Below are 20,646 nucleotides of genomic sequence, written 5' to 3'. Positions count from 1 at the left end.
TTTTCACACGCTGACACGGTACTAACAAACTCATTGAACCTGCTCAGCCTTAACCCAGCGAATAGCAGCCTTCCACAATGGAAAACCTTAATTCTTTAGTCACAATAGGGAACCCATTCATTACACCTACGCACCCTTTGCATACACAATAAAGCTCCCCGAATCTTGAAGGTGCGATGAGGCATACAATAATCGCTAGTATGCACGGTGTGGGACACGAACACTAACATTTTTTTTTATTATCATGTACAGTGTGCAAGACCCATTGGTAGTAAAGGGGGTTGGGAAGTCAATCCTTGTAAACAATCATTTTTACTATTTTACTATAAATTTTATAGATAGATATTTCCTACTAAGGCTTAAAACTTAACCAAAACACATGTGTTATTATATTTCGACAGTATCTTCACTTGACGAGCTGCTTGGATTAGGAATCTGTGATTAGGAATCTGTGATTAGGAATCTGTGAAGAATGATTTGCGAGGAATCGGAGCAAAATAATAGAATGTATAATGTCTTACAATATAGATGGCGCAATCCAGTGCTAACAAAAGTGGTAGTTATTACTAGGCTATGGGACCGGGGAGGGACAGTCAAACATTCCCTATAAGTGACAAAATATTGGAAGTTGTTTGGGTTGTCTCTTCGGTCATTTGGTTACAAAGAAATATTCGAATGTTATCAGCATCGAATTAAAAGACGCTTACTATATAACTTTACAATAAAATTTAATGACAAAAAGCAAGAAGATCGACGTTTCGGAACCATCATGGAACCATTTTCAAGATCAAGTGATCAAATTATACAAAAACCACCAATGGGTGACAGGAAATACAAATGAATTGTTTAATTAACATCAAAGAAGGCCTACAATACTAAGAATTTAAGATGTTAAGCTCCTCCATCTCAATTAATAAACCATTTAGCTTTGACTAAACCGGTTTGTTTATTAAGTGTAGGTTTCAATTCTTTGATCCAAAGCATTTCCTTTATAGTTAAACAATCAAATTTGGATTTGAACTTAGACAATATCCAGATATTAGAAAATATCCTGATATCATAATGTCCAGTAGGCCTGTAGCTACTGTACTAAAAGAGACTTGACCAAAAAATTGCAAAAAAAAGCAACTGGTAGCCAGCAAGTAAATTAGATTGTTCACACGTTGTTATGCATTTTCCAGCAACGTGTCTTTTGTGCAATCTCGAATACCCTTCAGGAAGTTCATAAAATCTATCAACAAAACAAATTGCAAATATTTATTTAGTTTTTTCTACATAACCTTGTTAAGTCTAGTATCCCACATAAACTAATATTTTCTAACCAATGAATCCTAATTAACAAATAATAAAACATTGAGGCCCAATGCTTGTATAACTTAGATATTAGGTAAGCGTCACTTACCTGATCCTCCTGTCCCTGCCTTTGCCTGGTTCGCAAACGCCTTATTTCTGTGTTTTCGATTCGATTCCAAAATAATATATCTAGGTCACCAAATGAATAATACATTCAATAAATAAATTTAAAAAAATAAATTTTACAAATATTATGCTAGAATTATGCGAAAATAAAACACACAAACTCGCGTGTTCACTTTACCTTGCCGCAATTTGCAAATGATAGCTTCGTAAATCTTGTAGAACTTTCACAGTATCATTGAATCTACCTCGAAGCTTTTCGCATTTTTGCTTCAAAACTAAAACAAAAATATTAATAACGGAGTGAAAACATACCGTGATATTAACGCATTTTATAGACATTTTTAATACATTTCATGAGAGGAGTCCTTAATAATATAAGGTCTCACCCACTAGCCCACTCGCATTTCAAGTCGTAATTCAAATTTTGTGGCAAATGTTTATATTTTATAAATGTAAATGTAAAGGCAGGTTACCACTAATGTGGTCTTTTCGCAAAGAAACAAGTTAAGATCCAATAGAAGAAGGAGGTATATATACCATATTCCTTGATCGAAGGTCCAGATTGAATTGTCTCAATAAACTCCTTATGTGCAGGACAAAGCATTTGGTAGAACATGTTGTAACCTTTAAAAGAGTAGTAATATTCGTATATTTATTTGATTATTATTCTACAAATCACAAGCAAAAACTGAATTGATTATGATTTGCATAAAAGATGGAATAAAACATTGAATTCAATATTAATATAAATGATAGACAAACGAGTAGGCCTACTGTACAATTCTAGCTAACTTACCAGAACTCGGTTGGTTGATTCCTAATGCTGAATCGAAGGCGTATAGAATAGCACTCTGGGCACCACTGCCTCCAGAATACTAGGAATTAGGTTATGTAAATATAAATTATTATTTAAAATAACAATTGTTTTGGTAACAATGACTGAATTTTAATTGATAACAACATATTATAAGCAACAATTGGCAGACGCCTTAGTTATAGGATAATGGGGAAAAAAACGAGTAGAAAAACAAGATGTAAATATAACGTATACAACAAATGAGAGTACGTCATCATATTAATAAGCTACTGTATTGCAATAATATTGGTTTTTCTCTCCATTGTTGAAAGGATATTTATGGATATAATAAAACCACTTGAATTTTAATGACAGATTAAACAAAGGTTGTGATTTTAATATTAATGAATACAATATGACTTTGCAGTCTCGCATATGCATGGTACGTACCGATTTAGGTTCGGTACTAACACCTTCATAGATGAGACCTTTTAAACCATTTGACTTGAATGCGTCACAGTCCCACCTACATTTAAAAAAAAAACGATATTCTTTTGATTTAATTGTAGATTTAATCATTATACTGATTATAATACATAATATAAAAATTCACTATGATCATGATGCTTGATAATGGGAAAAACGGTGATCATAATTAATTATTATTTAATGTAAACGTTAATGTTAAATATACAGTACAGTAGTTTAAAGTAGTTAGGATGAAGATAATAACAACACAAACACAATAATAATGATGTTAAGATAGCGATGATGAACATTAAGTTGAAGATGTTTATGACGATCATGAGGCGATGAACTACGATCACTTTACCCATTCATGTATGGCCGAAGCACATTGTAAAAAACATTTGGACGACATCGTTCTAAAAGAAAGAAAATAATTAGGCCTACTTCAAATTATACTATTTTGTTTCAGTCTTTGTATCTTCATCTATTGTAGGCCATATTCGAAAGCATTTTTTATACCATCTCCAATATCTCCTACCATGAATTCTCCTGAGGGCGCCATCAACACGCGATATAGACGATGCCATTATTCCCAAACAGTCAGTTAGTAGGCCTACTTCGTTTTCTTCTTCATTTACAGCCTTACGAAATACAATAAAAAACAATTACTAGTAGTAAACTTTCAGTCACCTTGAAACAAAAACATATTGTTCTTGAGTAATTTCAGTTCTGATACACAAAATTGCTGACTGGGTTTATGTTCTATAGTATATTATTATCAAAGTATATTCTTCCATTTGTTCGACACAATCTTGATTAATTCATACGTCATGTCTACATTTATTTAGATTTGTTTTGAGAGTACAAAAAGAAGATGAGTTATACCTTTTGAGCTCTTACTATTGCACATAACCCTGACGCAGCTTCAAGTTCCATTTGCAAACCCACCATGAAGAACCACGACTCGTCCTCTCCTGCCCGCAAATTTATAATAGTTTTGACATTACTTAAACAAAATCCAAATTAGGAAAATGATTATTAGAGAACGATATCAGACCAGTGACGACAGTGATCAAAACCTTAATGCAAAATGAATCTTAATTTTGCACCTTAATACACCCTGAGGTAAATCTTAAGTAATTAATTAATATTCAACTATAAATATATACGTACTTAAGCTCGAGTTTTCCATTTGGATCTAGAAGTCTCCAGTTATTTAAAACAAATGTGTAATGCCTCATTGCCGGTGTAAGATTTAAATCTGTCCGGTGTTTGAAAGTGTCCACTGGACAATTTTCAGCATTGAATATTGTAATACTAGCTGTTGAAAATGGCCGCAACCACCCGGGCAGCTTTCATCGATAAAAAAGTAGGACCATCGAGACATCGACATCATATTAACCCCGTAAAAACTAGGGCACTGGACGTTCACCAACTCCCGTTAGGGTAATTATAATTCCTTAGAATACCAACTTGAATCGCAAAATATCAAGTGGATTGAAATAAATATTACTATTATTATATCTGGAGACATATAGTCTAATCAAATTAAATTGTTTGTTTTTGATTGAGTATATACAACCTGTTGTCAATTTGAAGTAAATCGACAACTTGAAAAATATATAGCCTACTGTATTATTATTTCGAGGGAATGAATATCACTAAATCATATAGGCATAGGGCCTACCTATTTCGTTATCTCGAAATATTATTTCATTCGAAATTCGAATTACTACTTCGCGAGAGAACGAAATAATTTCCCTCGAAATTATTTCGTTCTCTCGATCATCATCATCATCATCATCATCATTCCTTGTCTCGAAGTAGTAATTCGTTTTTTATATTATTCAGTTCTTGAAATCTTATTTTGTTCTCCCTAAATATATTCGTTCCCTCAAAATATTTTTCAGTTCTCAAAATATTATTTTGTAATATTCATAATACTGCTACTAATTTAATAATATCAACTGATAACAAAAGTTCTTTAAACAAGTAAGTTCGTCATTGTTAAAGTCAGTTCTTTTTCATTATATTTTTTTCACAGATGCCTGATTTTTGTTTTTATTTAATAAAACATTGAATTGGTTAGTCACAATATTTGCTTTGTTTCTATAGACTTTACATTATTTATTTATTTATCTAAAATACATTTGAAAAATATTGTTGATGCATATTACCAAAAAATATTTGTTTTTTATATTTTATATGGCAAAATAAACACCTTAATTGCGCATCATAATTATTCGTTCACTCAAGGGTATTTCGGTTTTTTGTTTTTTTCGAATATTAGGGTATTTCGTTCCCAATACAAACAGTCCAATACCGTTATACATCAAATTCATAGAATAATGGCTTATATTGAAATGAAGCGTTTAAAACGTCTTTGCCACAATGTCTGTACATGCAGCTGAGTTTAAAAAATCGCGGTTGTATTTTTGTTTTATATGGACATATAAACATAGAAACCACCAGCTAATACCAGAAATACCAACAGCTTACCGTATGTATCAATTTTTAAAATCAACACCAGCTAATTTAGAACGGTCAGCAGATAATGTAGTAACGAAAATTGCCTCACAGCTAATGTTGAAAATATTGTATAATTTAAAAACCTGTCTACATCATGTGAAAATGCATTTCTTTACTTACCGGTAGCTATCCATCTATCCACGTCTCGTAAGTGACCAACCAACAACCACTTCTAGTAAGTAACCACCTCTATTGAACGACCACCGTCTCTGATAATCGCCCACCATCTCTTAACGACCACACCACTCGTCAAGGACGAGCTATTTTAAAGGACCACCACCTCGGCTTCTCATAATCAACCTCATGACGGACTACCTCTCTTAACGACCACGCCTAAAGTGTCGACCTCTCTATAAAAAAAAAACGTCCACCTCTCCACTGGGACCACTTCTCATAATCGACTACCATCCGTAACGACCACCTTTCGCAAATTACCACCTCTATTGAGGTGGTCACTTACGGGAGGTGTAGTCGGTAAAAGAAGTGGTCGTCTACGAGCGGTGGTAGTTTATGAAAAGCAGTCCCTTATGAGAGGAGGTTACCCCTTCAGGAAGTTGTCCATTGTGAGAAGCGGTCCTTTAACAGAGGTAGTTCCTTTTAAATATTAAAGGTGGTCGCTAACAAGGGTAGTTGCTTACGATCAGAGTGTTACGTTTTGAAAGCCGATCACTTACGAGAGGTGGATAGACTGACAGCTAAACTAAGTAGAGAAATACATTTGCACATGATTTAGACATTTAGGTTTGTAAAATATATAATTATTATTTTATTAGCTGGCGATATTAACTACATCAGCTGTGAGGCAATTTTCGTTACTTCATTACCTGTTAAGTTGTATATTAGCTAATGTTGATTTTTATTTAATAAATAACTGTTGGTGTTTCTACATTAGCTAGTTCTAGGTTTTACTACATGGGTGGATTTGACAGTTTCGACGACATTTGCTGCCGTTTTCTACACTAGCGGTTTTGAACAGGGACTAGTGTAAAGGAAATGCCACAAGTTGTGTTTTTTTATTTTTTTTTATTTATTGTTTTGTGTACTAAAGTGGCAGCATAATCAGTATTTATTTTTACCAGATGTCCAGCAAGGGTAATGTCCCATAACTCAGGCCACAATTGTCAGGTCAACCTCAAAACAGCGGCTCTCGGGAGATATTAATTACCGGTAGTCGTGTTAACTGTCATCTGTTATTTGTCAGGAGAAGGGGTGCGAACTTGCCATATCTCAAATTAAGATTACGCTTACCATGAATATGATTTCATTACAAGAATTATATACCACAGTATGTTACGTAATTTAATTCTCTTATTTTAAAAAATAACTAAATAAATTAGTATATGATTCTAGTATAAGTATTATAAAAAATGTTTCTATTTAATATACAGGGAGCGGGGGTTGCCTCATAGCCTGAACGGTTTTAATACGAACTTATGTACTATAATATTATTTTACGTAGATTACTATTTAATATTATTTTATTTATTTAACAACATATTTATACAGGATTATACACAATCAAGTAGAAATATACTTGTTTTGCATTGTGGTCCTGTCGACAAAAACGGATACAAATTTAAATACAATTTCAATTAATATTATAATATAATTTGAGATGAACGTATAATATGTAATAAAGAATAACTATATGATTATATTTTATACTCCTATCTGAATGTGCTATTTATTGTGTAATAGAACGACTGAAGCGTTTACCAATAAGAGTATCTTCGAAATTTAATTTAATAAATGGCATTTCCCTCCAATAGTTTTTTTCTCTCATTTTTTTGTGTACTTGCCACTGTAATAAATTACCATTCCCTAACCATGAACATTCTAGAATAAGATGTTTACATTTAAGACATCATGTATAATTAATATAATAACAATCAGGAACATTCCAGTATGCTATTAATAGAAACTGTAATCAAATAGAATAAGAAGTATAAAGAATGATATAGAAGGATAGGAACATCTTGTATATAAAGGGATGTAAAACTATTGTCATGTTGTTGGATATTAGAGGTTGGATATTAGATTGTAAAAGTTATTGTGAAGCTGTTGTTTAAAATGCTTACTGGGTTGTTGAAAGTTGAAGTTGATTGAAATTAAAGATTTGTTTTTGAGTTATTTTACAACTTTGTGAATTTGGTGTGTATACTTTTATGTCACAAGGGAGTTTCTAAAGTATTTTCAACCGCTCGGAAACATACGTAAAAGGAGTTCGTGACATCCACTTAAGGCACAAAGTTTAAATTATAGGCCTACACCTGACAAAACTGTTTGCTCTTTCTTCTAATCGGCAATTGGTTAAAACAAATGTAGCAAGAAGCTGATTGGCTCAATGTTTGTTCAAAACCTCCTACATTTAAAAAATCATTCACTTTGCTTGCAAAGTTCCAATCACGGTGTTGTTCGTTACAATCTGCCTTCTTTCTATTTTTACTTATTATCATTATGGCCGATCATGAGTTTGATGCCTTGAGAAACTATCTACAAAACAACGTTTATCCTGTAAATTATTCTGAAATATTAAAACGAAGTTTGCGACGGAAAGCCAAGAACTTTACAATTCTTCGTGATATCTTGTATTACAAACAACATTCTGGTAGATTGTTGCGTGTATTGTTACCGAAAGAAAAAAACGAAGTGTTAAACAGTATCCATAAGCAGGCACATGGTGGTCACTTGGGTGTCAACAAAACGTAAGTTTAAAGTTTGTCAATTAAATAATATTTAAGCTTCGATAAGTTTCTGGGTGACTTTAAAACTGTTTATATGTTTGGCCAGGTGGAATGCCATCCTGAGATGAGTATTAGTAATTAGTACAGCATTGTTTTTAAATGATTTTATACGTAATTTTACTTTCTGTGGACCACAGAATTCGAAACAAATGATTAAATGAATGAATTAAATGAATAATAACTAATACTTATCAATTGAAAAATGTATAATGACCGTGTACATTATGAAGTTAGTATTTTATATATAGATTCAAACATATTTTTATACCTCCATGAATGAAAAATATGTTAAGTCGATAATAATTTCTACTCAATATATTATCGCAATTAATTGTATAAATATATTGAAGTTGAACATAAAATATCACATGTAAAAAATACAAAACATATATTGGCATTCAATAATTAATCAAAAATGTTCCGAATATGAGCACTGTTTCAATAATTTGACAGATTATTATTATATAATTTACACAGTGCTACACAACGCATATATCTTTAGTTCAAAATTAAGATATCTCTTTTAATAAAGATAGATTATTTCAATTGAAAACTAAGATGTCTTACTTTTTAAAAGAAATATCTATGTTAATAGATATTTTTTTGTAGGCTTATTACACCTCGAAAAACCAAGAAGAATACAGTACAACTAGCTCTATCTATAATAGTAATGTTTTAGTTTTATAACAGTTCATATACGGTACTCTACACGTGCCCACTGCATAACTAACACAGAAAAAAATCCACTTGTGATATTCCGAATGGGACAAGAATCTTCCATTCTAAATATCTTGGTAAGTAAGTAATATAGAGATATCCCTCATGAGAGATATCTTAGTTTTAAATAGTGATACAAATACTTCCCGAATGAAAACTTATTCAGGTCTTGGTATAATAAATATGTTCAATATTAGTTGCTCATTCATAATGCAAAAAGCCATATCAGTATTAACTTTCGTTCGTTTAAAATGTATACTTATGAAAGAAAACACAATTTGACAAAAAAAATGTAAGGAAGAAGACTTTTATTATGTAACTTTAAAGTGGATTATTACATTTTTTTTTAGGGAATACTTCTTTAAAAAAAACGCATTTTCAATAACAAAACTAGTTTCCAATCCCCCGGTAATGGAGTAAAACCACCTGCAGCTTATGTAATGAAAAAAATTAACACCATGTAGAACGATCAACAACGAATGTAGGAACGAAAATTGCATCCCAGCTAATGTAGGACTATCGCCAGCTAATGTAGAAAATATATATTTTACAAACCTAAATGTCTAAATCATGTGCAAATGCATCTGTTTACTTAGCTATCCATCTATCCACGTCTCGTAACCGACCAACTTTCTAAAACGACCACACATCGTAAGCAACCAACTCTTTTAAGGGACCGTTTCTCATAATCGACTTCCTCTCTCGTAACGACAACTTTTTTGGGTGACCACCTCTATTAAACGGCCATCGTCTCTGTTAAGGGATCGCTTCCCATAATCGACCAACTATTGTAAGTGATCACATCCTCTCATTATGGACCGCTTCTCATAATCGACCACCTCTCGTAGTAAGCGACCACCTCTCTTAACAACCACAACTCTCGTAAGCGACCGCTTTATATTTTCGACCGCCTCTCGTAAGTGATGATCTCTTTTAGAAGACCACCATATCTCTAAATGGACCGCTTCTCATAATATACCAACTCTTGTATAAATCACCTCTCTTAAGTGACCACTTCTAATAAACGACCTCTCTGTTAGGAGACCGCTTCTCATAATCGATCACATATCGTAAGCGACCACCTCCCTTATCGACCACATCTTTCGTAAGTGACCACCTATTTTAAAGGACCACTACCTCTCGCAATCTACCATTGTGGCTCACTAAAAAGTACCCGGTTTCCTTAATAGGGTGTCCTCTACATTTTAAAAATAAATAAATTTAACCAGTATGTAGTGTTAAAACGTATATATTTCCCCTTGTTTATTTTAAAAAAAAAGTGGCGATTTTTATATCTACTCTGTCGCACATTCACCAAGCGTACACAATAATTCTAGTAGGACAATTAATTATTTATACTTTTCAAGTTAGTTTTTTATTGCCTGAGTGAATTATTACCAGATTGAGGGCGTAGTTATTTTGTATGGGAGGCTGCACTCAATTTGAAGTTTATATGGGGGTATTTAGAATGTAAACACGGTACAATCAGGGAGATGTAAATCTCCCTGGTACAATGTGACACGGAATCATCACGGACTGATGGACATTTTTCATAGAAGGTATCTTTTCTCTTTTCAATATTCATTTATCATTGTCAAATAAAAAAACTAGAAACATAGATAAATATTAAAAGTTAATTAATCAGTTGTGCCCAGTGCTTGCCTTAAACGAAAAGTTAAAATATATGGAACGCCAAACTGTAATGTTATTATAATGCATTGATGAGAATGGTGATGTGAACTGCGGTAATAAATAATAAATAATATTAAAAAACAAAATAAAATTAAAATATTTAAAGAATCCATAATACAGTTTTAAGGTCAATAGTAAACCTACAAAGAGATTGAATATCATCAATACAATAAACACATTTTTTTTTTTTTTTAACAGTTGGAAAAAGATACGCGAAAGGTATTATTGGAAGGGGTCATTTGATGGTGTTCGTAATTTTATAGCCGCCTGTGATCAGTGCCAACGGAAAGAAGTTTTAAAAAAAGCAAAAGTGCCACTTCAACCTATACCCGTAACAGATACTGCTTTCAGACAGATCGGTATGGATATTGTTGGGCCTTTGGTAAAGACAGAAAATGGTAAGGTATCTCATGACAAATTACTGAAAAACAAAAATGCTGTGACTGGATAAAAAAGCTAAATCAAAACGTAAAAGTAAAAAGCAAGAAGACATGAATGAAATACGTTCAGAAAACTTTGTAATTCATTCTTCAGGGCCTAAAATTACAGTTAATAATTAGTTCTGTTCGGCCTTTATTGTAATAGGGCTGAACTTAAATTTATTATTGTAAAGGCACAAGCGCAATTTCTGTGAGGTTTCTTGAAATTGTTAACTAAACTAAAATTATGACAATTCTCTTTTTTACACTGTCAACAAAAACTAGATTTACCAAGAATCAGATGCTCTTATTATTGTCACCGGATTTACATCGATTATGGCTATACTGTAATAATCTTTATTTCTGCCTGTTTTAATTTGATCCAAACCATGACTGGGGTAATACTGTTCAGCGCATAGAGGTTTTACAACATTAGGCGCTATGTAAATCCACGATATTATTATTGTTCTTGTTCTTATTATATTTATTGATATTAATATTGTTATTATTATTGTTATTTCATTCGTACAGTTCGGGTGTTGTACATCTCATCATGACATTTTGACACTACTATTATTACGGCTTATTATATTATTATTTGCTGTGTTTCAGGTAATCGGTACTTACTTGTATTTACGGAGTACCTTACCAAATGGGTGGAAGCTGATGCAATTCCAGATAAATCTGCTAAAACAGTGCTGAGATCTTTTATTGATTTTGTCTGCAGACATGGAACACCTTCTATATTGATTACAGACCAGGGTAGAGAGTTTTGTAATGAGCTGAATGACAGCTTCTGTAAGCTGATTGGGGTAGACCACAGAGTTGCCTCACCATACCATCCTCAAACAGGCGGGCAAACGGAGCGCTTTAACAGAACACTTTGCACAATGCTTATGACGTTGACCAACGCAGACCAAAATGACTGGGATATACAACTCCCATACGTGTTGTTTGCCTACAGAACATCCGAGCACAAGTCTACGAAATGTGACCCATTCTCATTAGTTTACGGTAGAAAGGCTGTGTTGCCTGTAGAATTACGTATTCCCATCGTTTCGTCTAATAAAGATGACATATCCGGAACTGTTCCTTTAAAAATAAGAGTGGACGCTTTTTTGAAACTCAAAGATTCAAGGAGAAAGGCATCAGAAAATATCAAAAAAGCACAGAAAAAGCAAAAACATTATCATGATGCTGGTGTTAAAAGCAACACGTACTATGCAGGAGATCAAGTGCTCTTGCAGAATTCCAGAAATTTGTCAAGAAAGGGAGGCAAACTTAATGCTCGATGGACTGGTCCATATATTATAGAAAAAGTCCTCACTCACAATACATATCGACTAAAAGGAAGAAGGGCTATTGTTAACGGAAACAAGATCAGACATTACAAGTCCGATAAAACAACCTCTTTGAACTGTCCATCATCAAGCACTAAACAGAAATGTAATACCAATGATAAGCATCTCCCTCCAAAGAAACGAAAGCGAACGCCAGACATCCCACCTGAAGTAACGCACCATGATAACATACCTACATCCAAGAATGGTGATATCACACCGGATGATCACATTATTAACATACCTACATCCAAGAATGTTGATGATAACGATAACAGACCTACATCCAAGAATTATGATATCACACCGGATGATCACATTAACATACCTACATCCAAGAACGATGATATCACACTGGATAATCACGATAACATACCTACATTAGACAATGATAATGTCGCACCGGATGATGACCATGACAACAGTAGGCCTGTATCTGATAGTGATGTGGTATACCTCAACACGAAAACTTCAAGAAAGTTATTCTTTCCTGTCGATGCCAATTGGCAGCTTGAAAAGGCAGCACCATTTGGTATCAATGTCAAAAATTTTCACAAAACTCACTTAAAATGTGAAATGGACAAGGCAGCCAGGCCTACTAAAGTTGTTAATATGAGAGGGGACGGCAACTGTCTTTTTAGGGCTTTGAGTTATATTCTCTTTGGTGTCCAGAACTACCATGTAGTTGTACGGGATTACATACTAAACTATATGTCCATGAACAAAAACCTATTTGAAAAAATTGAATCTTTGTGACATGGAACATTTCCCGGAAAGGATTCATCAGAGCAACAATGAAGTACCTGGACAATTATATGTTGATTCATACAACGTCACTCTTTAACTGTAGGCCTACCTATGACCGGTAATCTCAACATACACAGAAGCATTAAATGGTGAAAAGGGTATTTGTTTACCTTATAGAGGTAAGTTTCGTTAATGCTTTGATTTTTTACAGGTGCTTCCGTCAAGAGGAGATTGTCGGCTTTGTCTGAAACTCATCGACGAAGAAATACCAATTGCATTTGTCGGACCAGAAAGAAGAACATAGATTCACCACAGCGGCTAATTAAAGCGTCACCATCTTTCATTGAATCAACGGAAGACGAATATCTGAGCATAAGTACGTCAAAGGCTCAAGGGGTCTAATGGCAGGTAACAACAGATCAAATACAGTGTGTCCAGTGTAAACATGCAATGATGTGTCATGCGCCCTGCTTTGATCGCTACAAGGATTAAAAAATTAATTAAAAAGCAGATTGTATAAAAGAATAACGCGACTAAAGGTCCGGTAAGGTAAAAGTACGTGAATTAGATTGTAACTAGTGTTTATTTTTATTGTATTTTTATGTTTAAAAAACTTTTTCATATTTACAACTCATATGATTCTGTTTCATAATGTTATGCAATTTTCTTCTATAATATGTTTTCTTTGGTCAAAGGGGCACATACAAACGTGCAACCTACCCTCGCTATGATCATCAACCTTGACGTGGTAGCGAGGCTTGCGTGCTTCCAATGTATTGGTAGCCAGACCAATGATGATAACAAAGTAAAATAAATACAAACACACTTACTGAAACAAGTTTTAATAGCAATAAATAAATAAATAAATAAATATTTTTCTGTAACTATTGTTCATTATTATTACACTATTATTATTTTATCCTGTTAATATAAGTAATGATCAATGATATATAATTTATGTTTACAAAACTCGTTCATATTTACAACTCATTCTGACAAGACAACAACATTTAATATTTTTGTAATTCACAATTCATACATTTATTTGTAATGTATTCATGAATTTGCTTTTCCTTCATCCAATCTACATAGTAGATATATGAAACTATTGTTCTAACCACGTGACTATGTAGCATAGAACATTAATTCTAAACCGCCCGGTAATATACTGAAATTTAATTAATTAATTTGAAACGATAAAGATGAGGAAATCTGTGAGAATGAGTTAAAGTCGCCCCAACCGAGACTCGAACTCGGACCGCCTGCTTGATATGCAGATGTCCTAACCGTTAGACCACTGGGGCTTTCACGGTTCGAACTCGATTGGATAGCGACTCTTTAACATTCTCGGCGTGGTACGGCGGAACAGCACTAGTCCTCAGTTGTAAACACAACAGGCATAGAAATAAATTCCAAACCGCCCGGTGATACACTGAAAATGATTTAATTAATTTTTGAAACGATAAAGATGAGGAAATCTGAGAGAATGAGAAAAAGTCGCCCCAACCGAGGCTCGAACTCGGACCGTCGGCTTGATATGCAGTTGCCCTAACCATTAGACCACTGGGGCTTTCATGGTATTGTTCTTTAACTCGACCGGATAACGACCCTTTAACATTCTCGGCGTGGTACGGTTGGAACACAATACATATATATATATATATATATATATATACAGACAGTAACAAGTGTACATTATTGTAAATATAACAAATACATATATATTATATATATATATATATATGTATATGTATTTGTTATATTTACAATAATGTACACTTGTTACTGAACTATGGAGAATTTTTTTTTTCCGAAATAAAAGAAGAATGAATGAATGAATTTATTTTCAATCTTTCTACATAACAACAAATATATAGTATAACAGGGGAGTAGCGGAAAAGCAAAAGTAAAGTAAATTTGAACCAGCCAAACATGTATGAAACATTATCCAGTAAGCACATTTTATAAGAAGCTTTTGTTTATTAAAATGGGTTTCTCTGAAATTCCAGAAGTTTATTAAACATTGAAAATAACACAATCGCCTTTAAACAAAATGCTGTTCAAAAAAAGAATCGGTTGAAGCAAGCGTTCTTATAACATCCGATAAAATGAAGGTTCAATAAAGTAGCCCTATTAACAAATGTATGAGGTCTCAGGCCTATCCCATATTAATTATTTTTATAGATACATTAATTTTAAGATTCCAGATACCGAATTGTTGTTTTTTTACATAACAAGTCATTTTTTCTTTGAATATAAATTCTGATTTAAGGACAAAATACTAAAATAAATACTTACACCAAAGGTGCATAAAAACGTGTTGATGTGGCGCTATATCGATGTCATTATCTTTGCATTCACCCTAGACGCACATAGTGTGACACCCCTACCATATTCTCGATGTGACGATCAATGTACCAATTAACATAATACTTCAGTAAAACTGATTATGTTTTTTCAAGAGATCAGCTATATCGTGTTGATTATAAAAAGGTGCAACTTTTAATTGATTGGGGATTAAACAAGTAAACTATTTATTCTTCTTGTCTTTACTCGTACAAAATAATATAACGGTCGCTAATTGGAAGTGTTTAAACTAAAGTGATCTATAATTGGAAGAGGACCCGTACAATTACTTGTTTTTTATCACATGATTATAAACTATTTATTCTTCTTGTCTTAACTAGTATTTATTCTTCTTGTCTTTATTCATACAAAATAATATAACGGTCGCTAAATGGAAGTGTCTTAAAGTAAAGTGACCTTTAATTGGAAAAGGACCAGTACAATTACTTATTTTTTATCACATGATTAAAATCTATTTATTCTTCTTGTCTGTACTCATACAAAATAATATAACGGTCGCTAATTGGAAGTGTCTTAAAGTAAAGTGATCTTTAATTGGAAGAGGACCAGTACAATTACTTGTTTTTTATCACATGATTAAAATCTATTTATTCTTCTTGTCTGTACTCATACAAAATAATATAACGGTCGCTAAATGGAAGTGTCTTAAAGTAAAGTGATCTTTCATTGGAAGAGGACCAGTACAATTACTTGTTTTTTATCACATGATTAAAATCTATTTATTCTTCTAATTGTCTGTACTCATACAAAATAATATAACGGTCGCTAATTGGAGGTGTCTTACAGTAAAGTGACCTTTAATTGGAAGAGGACCAGTACAATTACTTATTTTATATCACATGATTATAAACTATTTATGCTTCTTGTTTTTATTCATAAAAAATAATATAACGGTCGCTAATTGGAAGTGTTTTAAAGTAAAGTGATCTTTCATTGGAAGAGGACCAGTACAATTACTTGTTTTTTATCACATGAATAAAATCTATTCATTCTTCTTGTCTGTACTCATACAAAATAATATAACGGTCGCTAAATGGAAGTGTCTTACAGTAAAGTGACCTTTAATTGGAAGAGGACCAGTACAATTACTTATTTTTTATCACATGATTAAAATCTATTTATTCTTCTTGTCTGTACTCATACAAAATAATATAACGGTCGCTAATTGGAAGTGTCTTAAAGTAAAGTGATCTTTAATTGGAAGAGGACCAGTACAATTACTTGTTTTTTATCACATGATTAAAATCTATTTATTCTTCTTGTCTGTACTCATACAAAATAATATAACGGTCGCTAAATGGAAGTGTCTTAAAGTAAAGTGATCTTTCATTGGAAGAGGACCAGTACAATTACTTGTTTTTTATCACATGATTAAAATCTATTTATTCTTCTAATTGTCTGTACTCATACAAAATAATATAACGGTCGCTAATTGGAGGTGTCTTACAGTAAAGTGACCTTTAATTGGAAGAGGACCAGTACAATTACTTATTTTATATCACATGATTATAAACTATTTATGCTTCTTGTTTTTATTCATAAAAAATAATATAACGGTCGCTAATTGGAAGTGTCTTAAAGTAAAGTGATCTTTCATTGGAAGAGGACCAGTACAATTACTTGTTTTTTATCACATGATTAAAATCTATTTATTCTTCTTGTCTGTACTCATACAAAATAATATAACGGTCGCTAATTGGAAGTGTCTTACAGTAAAGTGACCTTTAATTGGAAGAGTACCCGTACAATTACTTATTTTATATCACATGATTATAAACTATTTATTATTCTTGTCTTTATTCATACAAAATAATATAACGGTCGCTAAATGGAAGTTTCTTGAAGTAAAGTGACCTTTAATTGGAAGAGGACCAGTACAATTACTTATTTTTTATCACATGATTAAAATCTATTTATTCTTCTTGTCTGTACTCATACAAAATAATATAACGGTCGCTAATTGGAAGTGTCTTACAGTAAAGTGACCTTTAATTGGAAGAGGACCAGTACAATTACTTGTTTTTTATCACATGATTAAAATCTATTTATTCTTCTTGTCTGTACTCATACAAAACAATATAACGGTCGCTAATTGGAAGTGTCTTAAAGTAAAGTGATCTTTAATTGAAAGAGGACCAGTACAATTACTTGTTTTTTGTCATATGATTAAAATCTATTTATTATTCTTGCCTTTATTCATACAAAATAATATAACGGTCGCTAATTGGAAGTGTTTAAATTAAAGTGATCTTTAATTGGAAGAGGACCAGTACAATTGCTTGTTTTTTATCACATGATTAAAATCTATTTATTCTTCTTGTTTCTATTCATACAAAACAATAATAACGGTCGCTAATTGGAAGTGTTTAAATTTAAGTGATCTTTAATTGGAAGAGGACCAGTACAATTACTTGTTTTTTATCACATGATTATAAACTATTTATTATTCTTGTCTTTACTCATACAAAATAATAAAACGGTCGCTAATTGGAAGTGTTTAATTTTAAGTGATCTTTAATTGGAAGAGGACCAGTACAATTACTTGTTTTTTGTCACATGATTAAAAACTATTATTACTCTTGTCTTTACTCATACAAAACAATAAAAATGGTCGCTAATTGGAAGTGTCTAAACTAAAGTGTTCTTTAATTGGAAGAGGACCAGTATAATTACTTGTTTTTATTACATGATTATTATTATATTGTTATTTATTCTTCTTGTCTTTATTCATACCAAATAATATAATGGTCGCTAATTGGAGGTGTTTTAAGCCAAGTTATCTTTGAAAAATAAAAACTAGTTTGGCATTATTAACAAATAGTGGTCGTTAAAAAAAGACAAGTGCATGCGCAATCACGATCAAAACCTGAATCTCAAATCTCAACCACGGACGGTATTCAATCCAAGGGTCAGACATTATTAAACGCGCCGGACAGCATTAAATTGTTGGAAAACGCCCGCGAACCCGTTGAAACATGCAATTGGACACTATCCAATGCTGAAAAGTGTCCACCCGGACACTTTTGAATGATGGACACATTTCAATCTTACACCGGCTCGATCCCTAGTCTTTCTGAAATTCCATACACGGGCACTGCTAAGTTTCGTGGAACTGTCTAAAATATCAATTGTTGTTTTTAATGATAAAAGGAAATAGAAATAATAAACACTGCACACAACTTCCATATTTGTGACGTATTTTGAGAACTTACGTACACGTAAGTGAAGTTAATACATTATCATGATTTTTGTTTGGACCAATAGGACCAATAGGACCAATAGGACCAATAGGACCAATAGGACCAATAGGACGCAACGCAAATTGTTGATTTGTACGTATGTATGTAGAAGAACCAAGTTATATTACTATCGAAGAGTTTTATTTTAATTCACAATTTACTATCAATTTCAGATATAGACCTATGATCCTCACCGATACAATATCTTTTTCGCCTTTCATCCACACGTAACCATGCAACACAGCCGTCAAACATGTATGGGCAAACCGCAGTTCATTGTGGGATTGGAGAAGCTCATGATGTAAAAACGGCATCTAAAACAAGGCAAACACGGAAAAATTAATTCTATAAATTGAAATAGATTTTTTTAGAAACAAATACAAAACAACACAATGTAAACGTAAAGTGTGTTACCTTATTGACTTCATCTCTAAGTGTAGCACTTTCAATAAGATCTTTTAGATTTTTTGCAAGTTCTTCCCAAATACTAAACTTCTGTGGTAGAGATTGCTTTAAAAAAAGAGGAAAATACATCAAATCAACGTGTACAGCAAACAAACATTGTGGTATTATCTATATATACATTTCCGTAAGGGTAAAATTTGATAAATCGCGCGTTAAATATATAGTTTGTTATAATAATAATAAAATCCTTATTTTAAAACGGAGGCTCGTTCACAACAAAATCGTGGTATACACTGAAAAATATACCCGCATAGATAAAACGAGAATGCTTCGCTTTACCTATCTCCTTGACATCATAGCAACTTCAGTCACCATACCTTATTTGGTAGGCTACTTAGCGAAACTAATTGACTGAAATTGATGGGCACTTTGGAATCACCATCACCATCAACGCTGCCAACACCATCATTACCACCAACATCATCAATTACCATCGCCAACGCCACAACGTACATGTGTGGTCGTAAGATATTCATGAGTTTTCAAATGAATGTAAAGTTACCATTCTGGTTAACCGTTAAGATTATAAAGCTTTCAATTTGTTAAAACCTAGGACCTTAGTTACGTCATCCTTATTCCTGCGCTTGCGGGGACATTTGGACGTCACTTGACCTCGATAAAGTTTAACGAATCATTGGTCCTTGCTGGCGACGTAGGTCGAAAGATAATTAACTATAATAATAATATTAATAATAATTACCAGTGGGTTCTCAACAACAAATCCTAATTCTGGGGAAATTCCGAATCTTTCGAGACTTTCGGCGCATTCTTGAAAGTATCTGTTTGTTTTTCCTTCATCCAGCAAGTCATCCATGTTTTTAGGGTCATAGCCTATAACAATTATTTTCTGGACATTTTTGGAAAACAAAAACAGATATGAGCGTAGGCTGATTGTAAAAGACGAGCATGGAACACCTTTGTATTCAACCAATAATATCTCAATAATAGTAATACAAAAATAGTTTTAAGTTCAGCACCTCTACTTACACCTCTTAACATCAGTCTGGGTATGACCAAGGCAATCTAACAGCAGGATGTTGAGCTTCGGAGATCAAAGAGTTTATCTGTGGCTGCGACACGATCAGTTCCACACCCTTTATAATAACAGGCACCAAGCGCCGCGGAGAAGTACATAATAAAAGGAGACTGAATAAATTACATAATAATGTATTTAAATTGTTATTTACGTCCGAGGTAAAGAAAACCTGTCCAAACAACGATCACGATAACAGATTAAAGCACATGGGCCAATAGCGACTATGAAAGCGCACACGGTGTTCCATACAGATTACGTTATTGAACGCTTTGGTTGGCGGCCGCTTCGAACGTAATTTTGTCGTAGCCAGACATAATATCAAATGGCGAGCTCACTGTGTCCTGTTGGATTGCCTTGGAATCACGTCCTATTTACAGGCCTAACAACGTACCCTAAAATACCAGTTATACACGGTGGATCGTCTACAACCGCCTCGTAGGTATATTATTAACACACCGTGTTAAATAGAACAGTCAATATTTCAACTCATGAACATTCATTATTGTAAACTAATCAATGGCAACAAAACAATCACATACAGTACTACTATTAGGCCTACTGTATTATCTACCCGCAGCCTTCCAACGTTCTTCTCTTCTTCAATATTGGAACATTAAACCCGTCTGTTTGTGATCGAATCAAACTATATCGGGACTTCATAACCAAAA

The 20,646-nt window shown here is 33.1% G+C and overlaps 1 protein-coding gene across 2 annotated transcripts; it reads right to left on the bottom strand.

Annotated features, from left to right (window-relative positions):
- Nucleotides 1-711: 711 nt before the first annotated feature.
- Nucleotides 712-20,623, bottom strand: LOC140052378 (indoleamine 2,3-dioxygenase 2-like). Of its 2 annotated transcripts, none has more exons than XM_072097968.1 (15): nucleotides 20,518-20,623; nucleotides 19,643-19,789; nucleotides 18,892-18,987; nucleotides 18,672-18,791; nucleotides 18,295-18,354; nucleotides 3,857-3,930; nucleotides 3,569-3,689; nucleotides 3,222-3,324; nucleotides 3,048-3,123; nucleotides 2,666-2,741; nucleotides 2,216-2,294; nucleotides 1,957-2,043; nucleotides 1,598-1,694; nucleotides 1,403-1,482; nucleotides 712-1,231 (listed from the first exon to the last, which is right to left on the bottom strand). In XM_072097968.1, the coding sequence occupies exons 2-15, from the start codon at nucleotides 19,754-19,756 to the stop codon at nucleotides 1,167-1,169; spliced, it is 1,248 nt and encodes a 415-aa protein (XP_071954069.1). In that variant the 5' UTR covers nucleotides 19,757-19,789; nucleotides 20,518-20,623; the 3' UTR covers nucleotides 712-1,166. The 2 variants fall into 2 exon arrangements, with proteins under 2 accessions (XP_071954069.1, XP_071954077.1); XM_072097976.1 differs by having other exon boundaries at nucleotides 3,048-3,099.
- Nucleotides 20,624-20,646: the final 23 nt, after the last annotated feature.

Source organism: Antedon mediterranea, chromosome 1 (assembly GCF_964355755.1).
Source record: "Antedon mediterranea chromosome 1, ecAntMedi1.1, whole genome shotgun sequence".
NCBI lineage: Eukaryota > Metazoa > Echinodermata > Crinoidea > Comatulida > Antedonidae > Antedon > Antedon mediterranea.
The sequence above is the reverse complement of the archived record's forward strand: the minus strand, read 5'-3'. Positions and strand labels throughout refer to the sequence as shown.

What these genes read in the sequence shown, in the direction of transcription:
- LOC140052378 (XM_072097968.1), bottom strand. Translation starts at nt 19,756, where the DNA reads ATGGATGACTTGCTGGATGAAGGAAAAACAAACAGATACTTTCAAGAA. An exon ending in TTAGAGATGAAGTCAATAAG is followed by an intron (nt 18,792 to 18,891) that starts GTAACACACTTT and finishes GCCTTGTTTTAG; the next exon opens with ATGCCGTTTTTACATCATGA. An exon ending in AATCAACCAACCGAGTTCTG is followed by an intron (nt 2,044 to 2,215) that starts GTAAGTTAGCTA and finishes ACTCTTTTAAAG; the next exon opens with GTTACAACATGTTCTACCAA.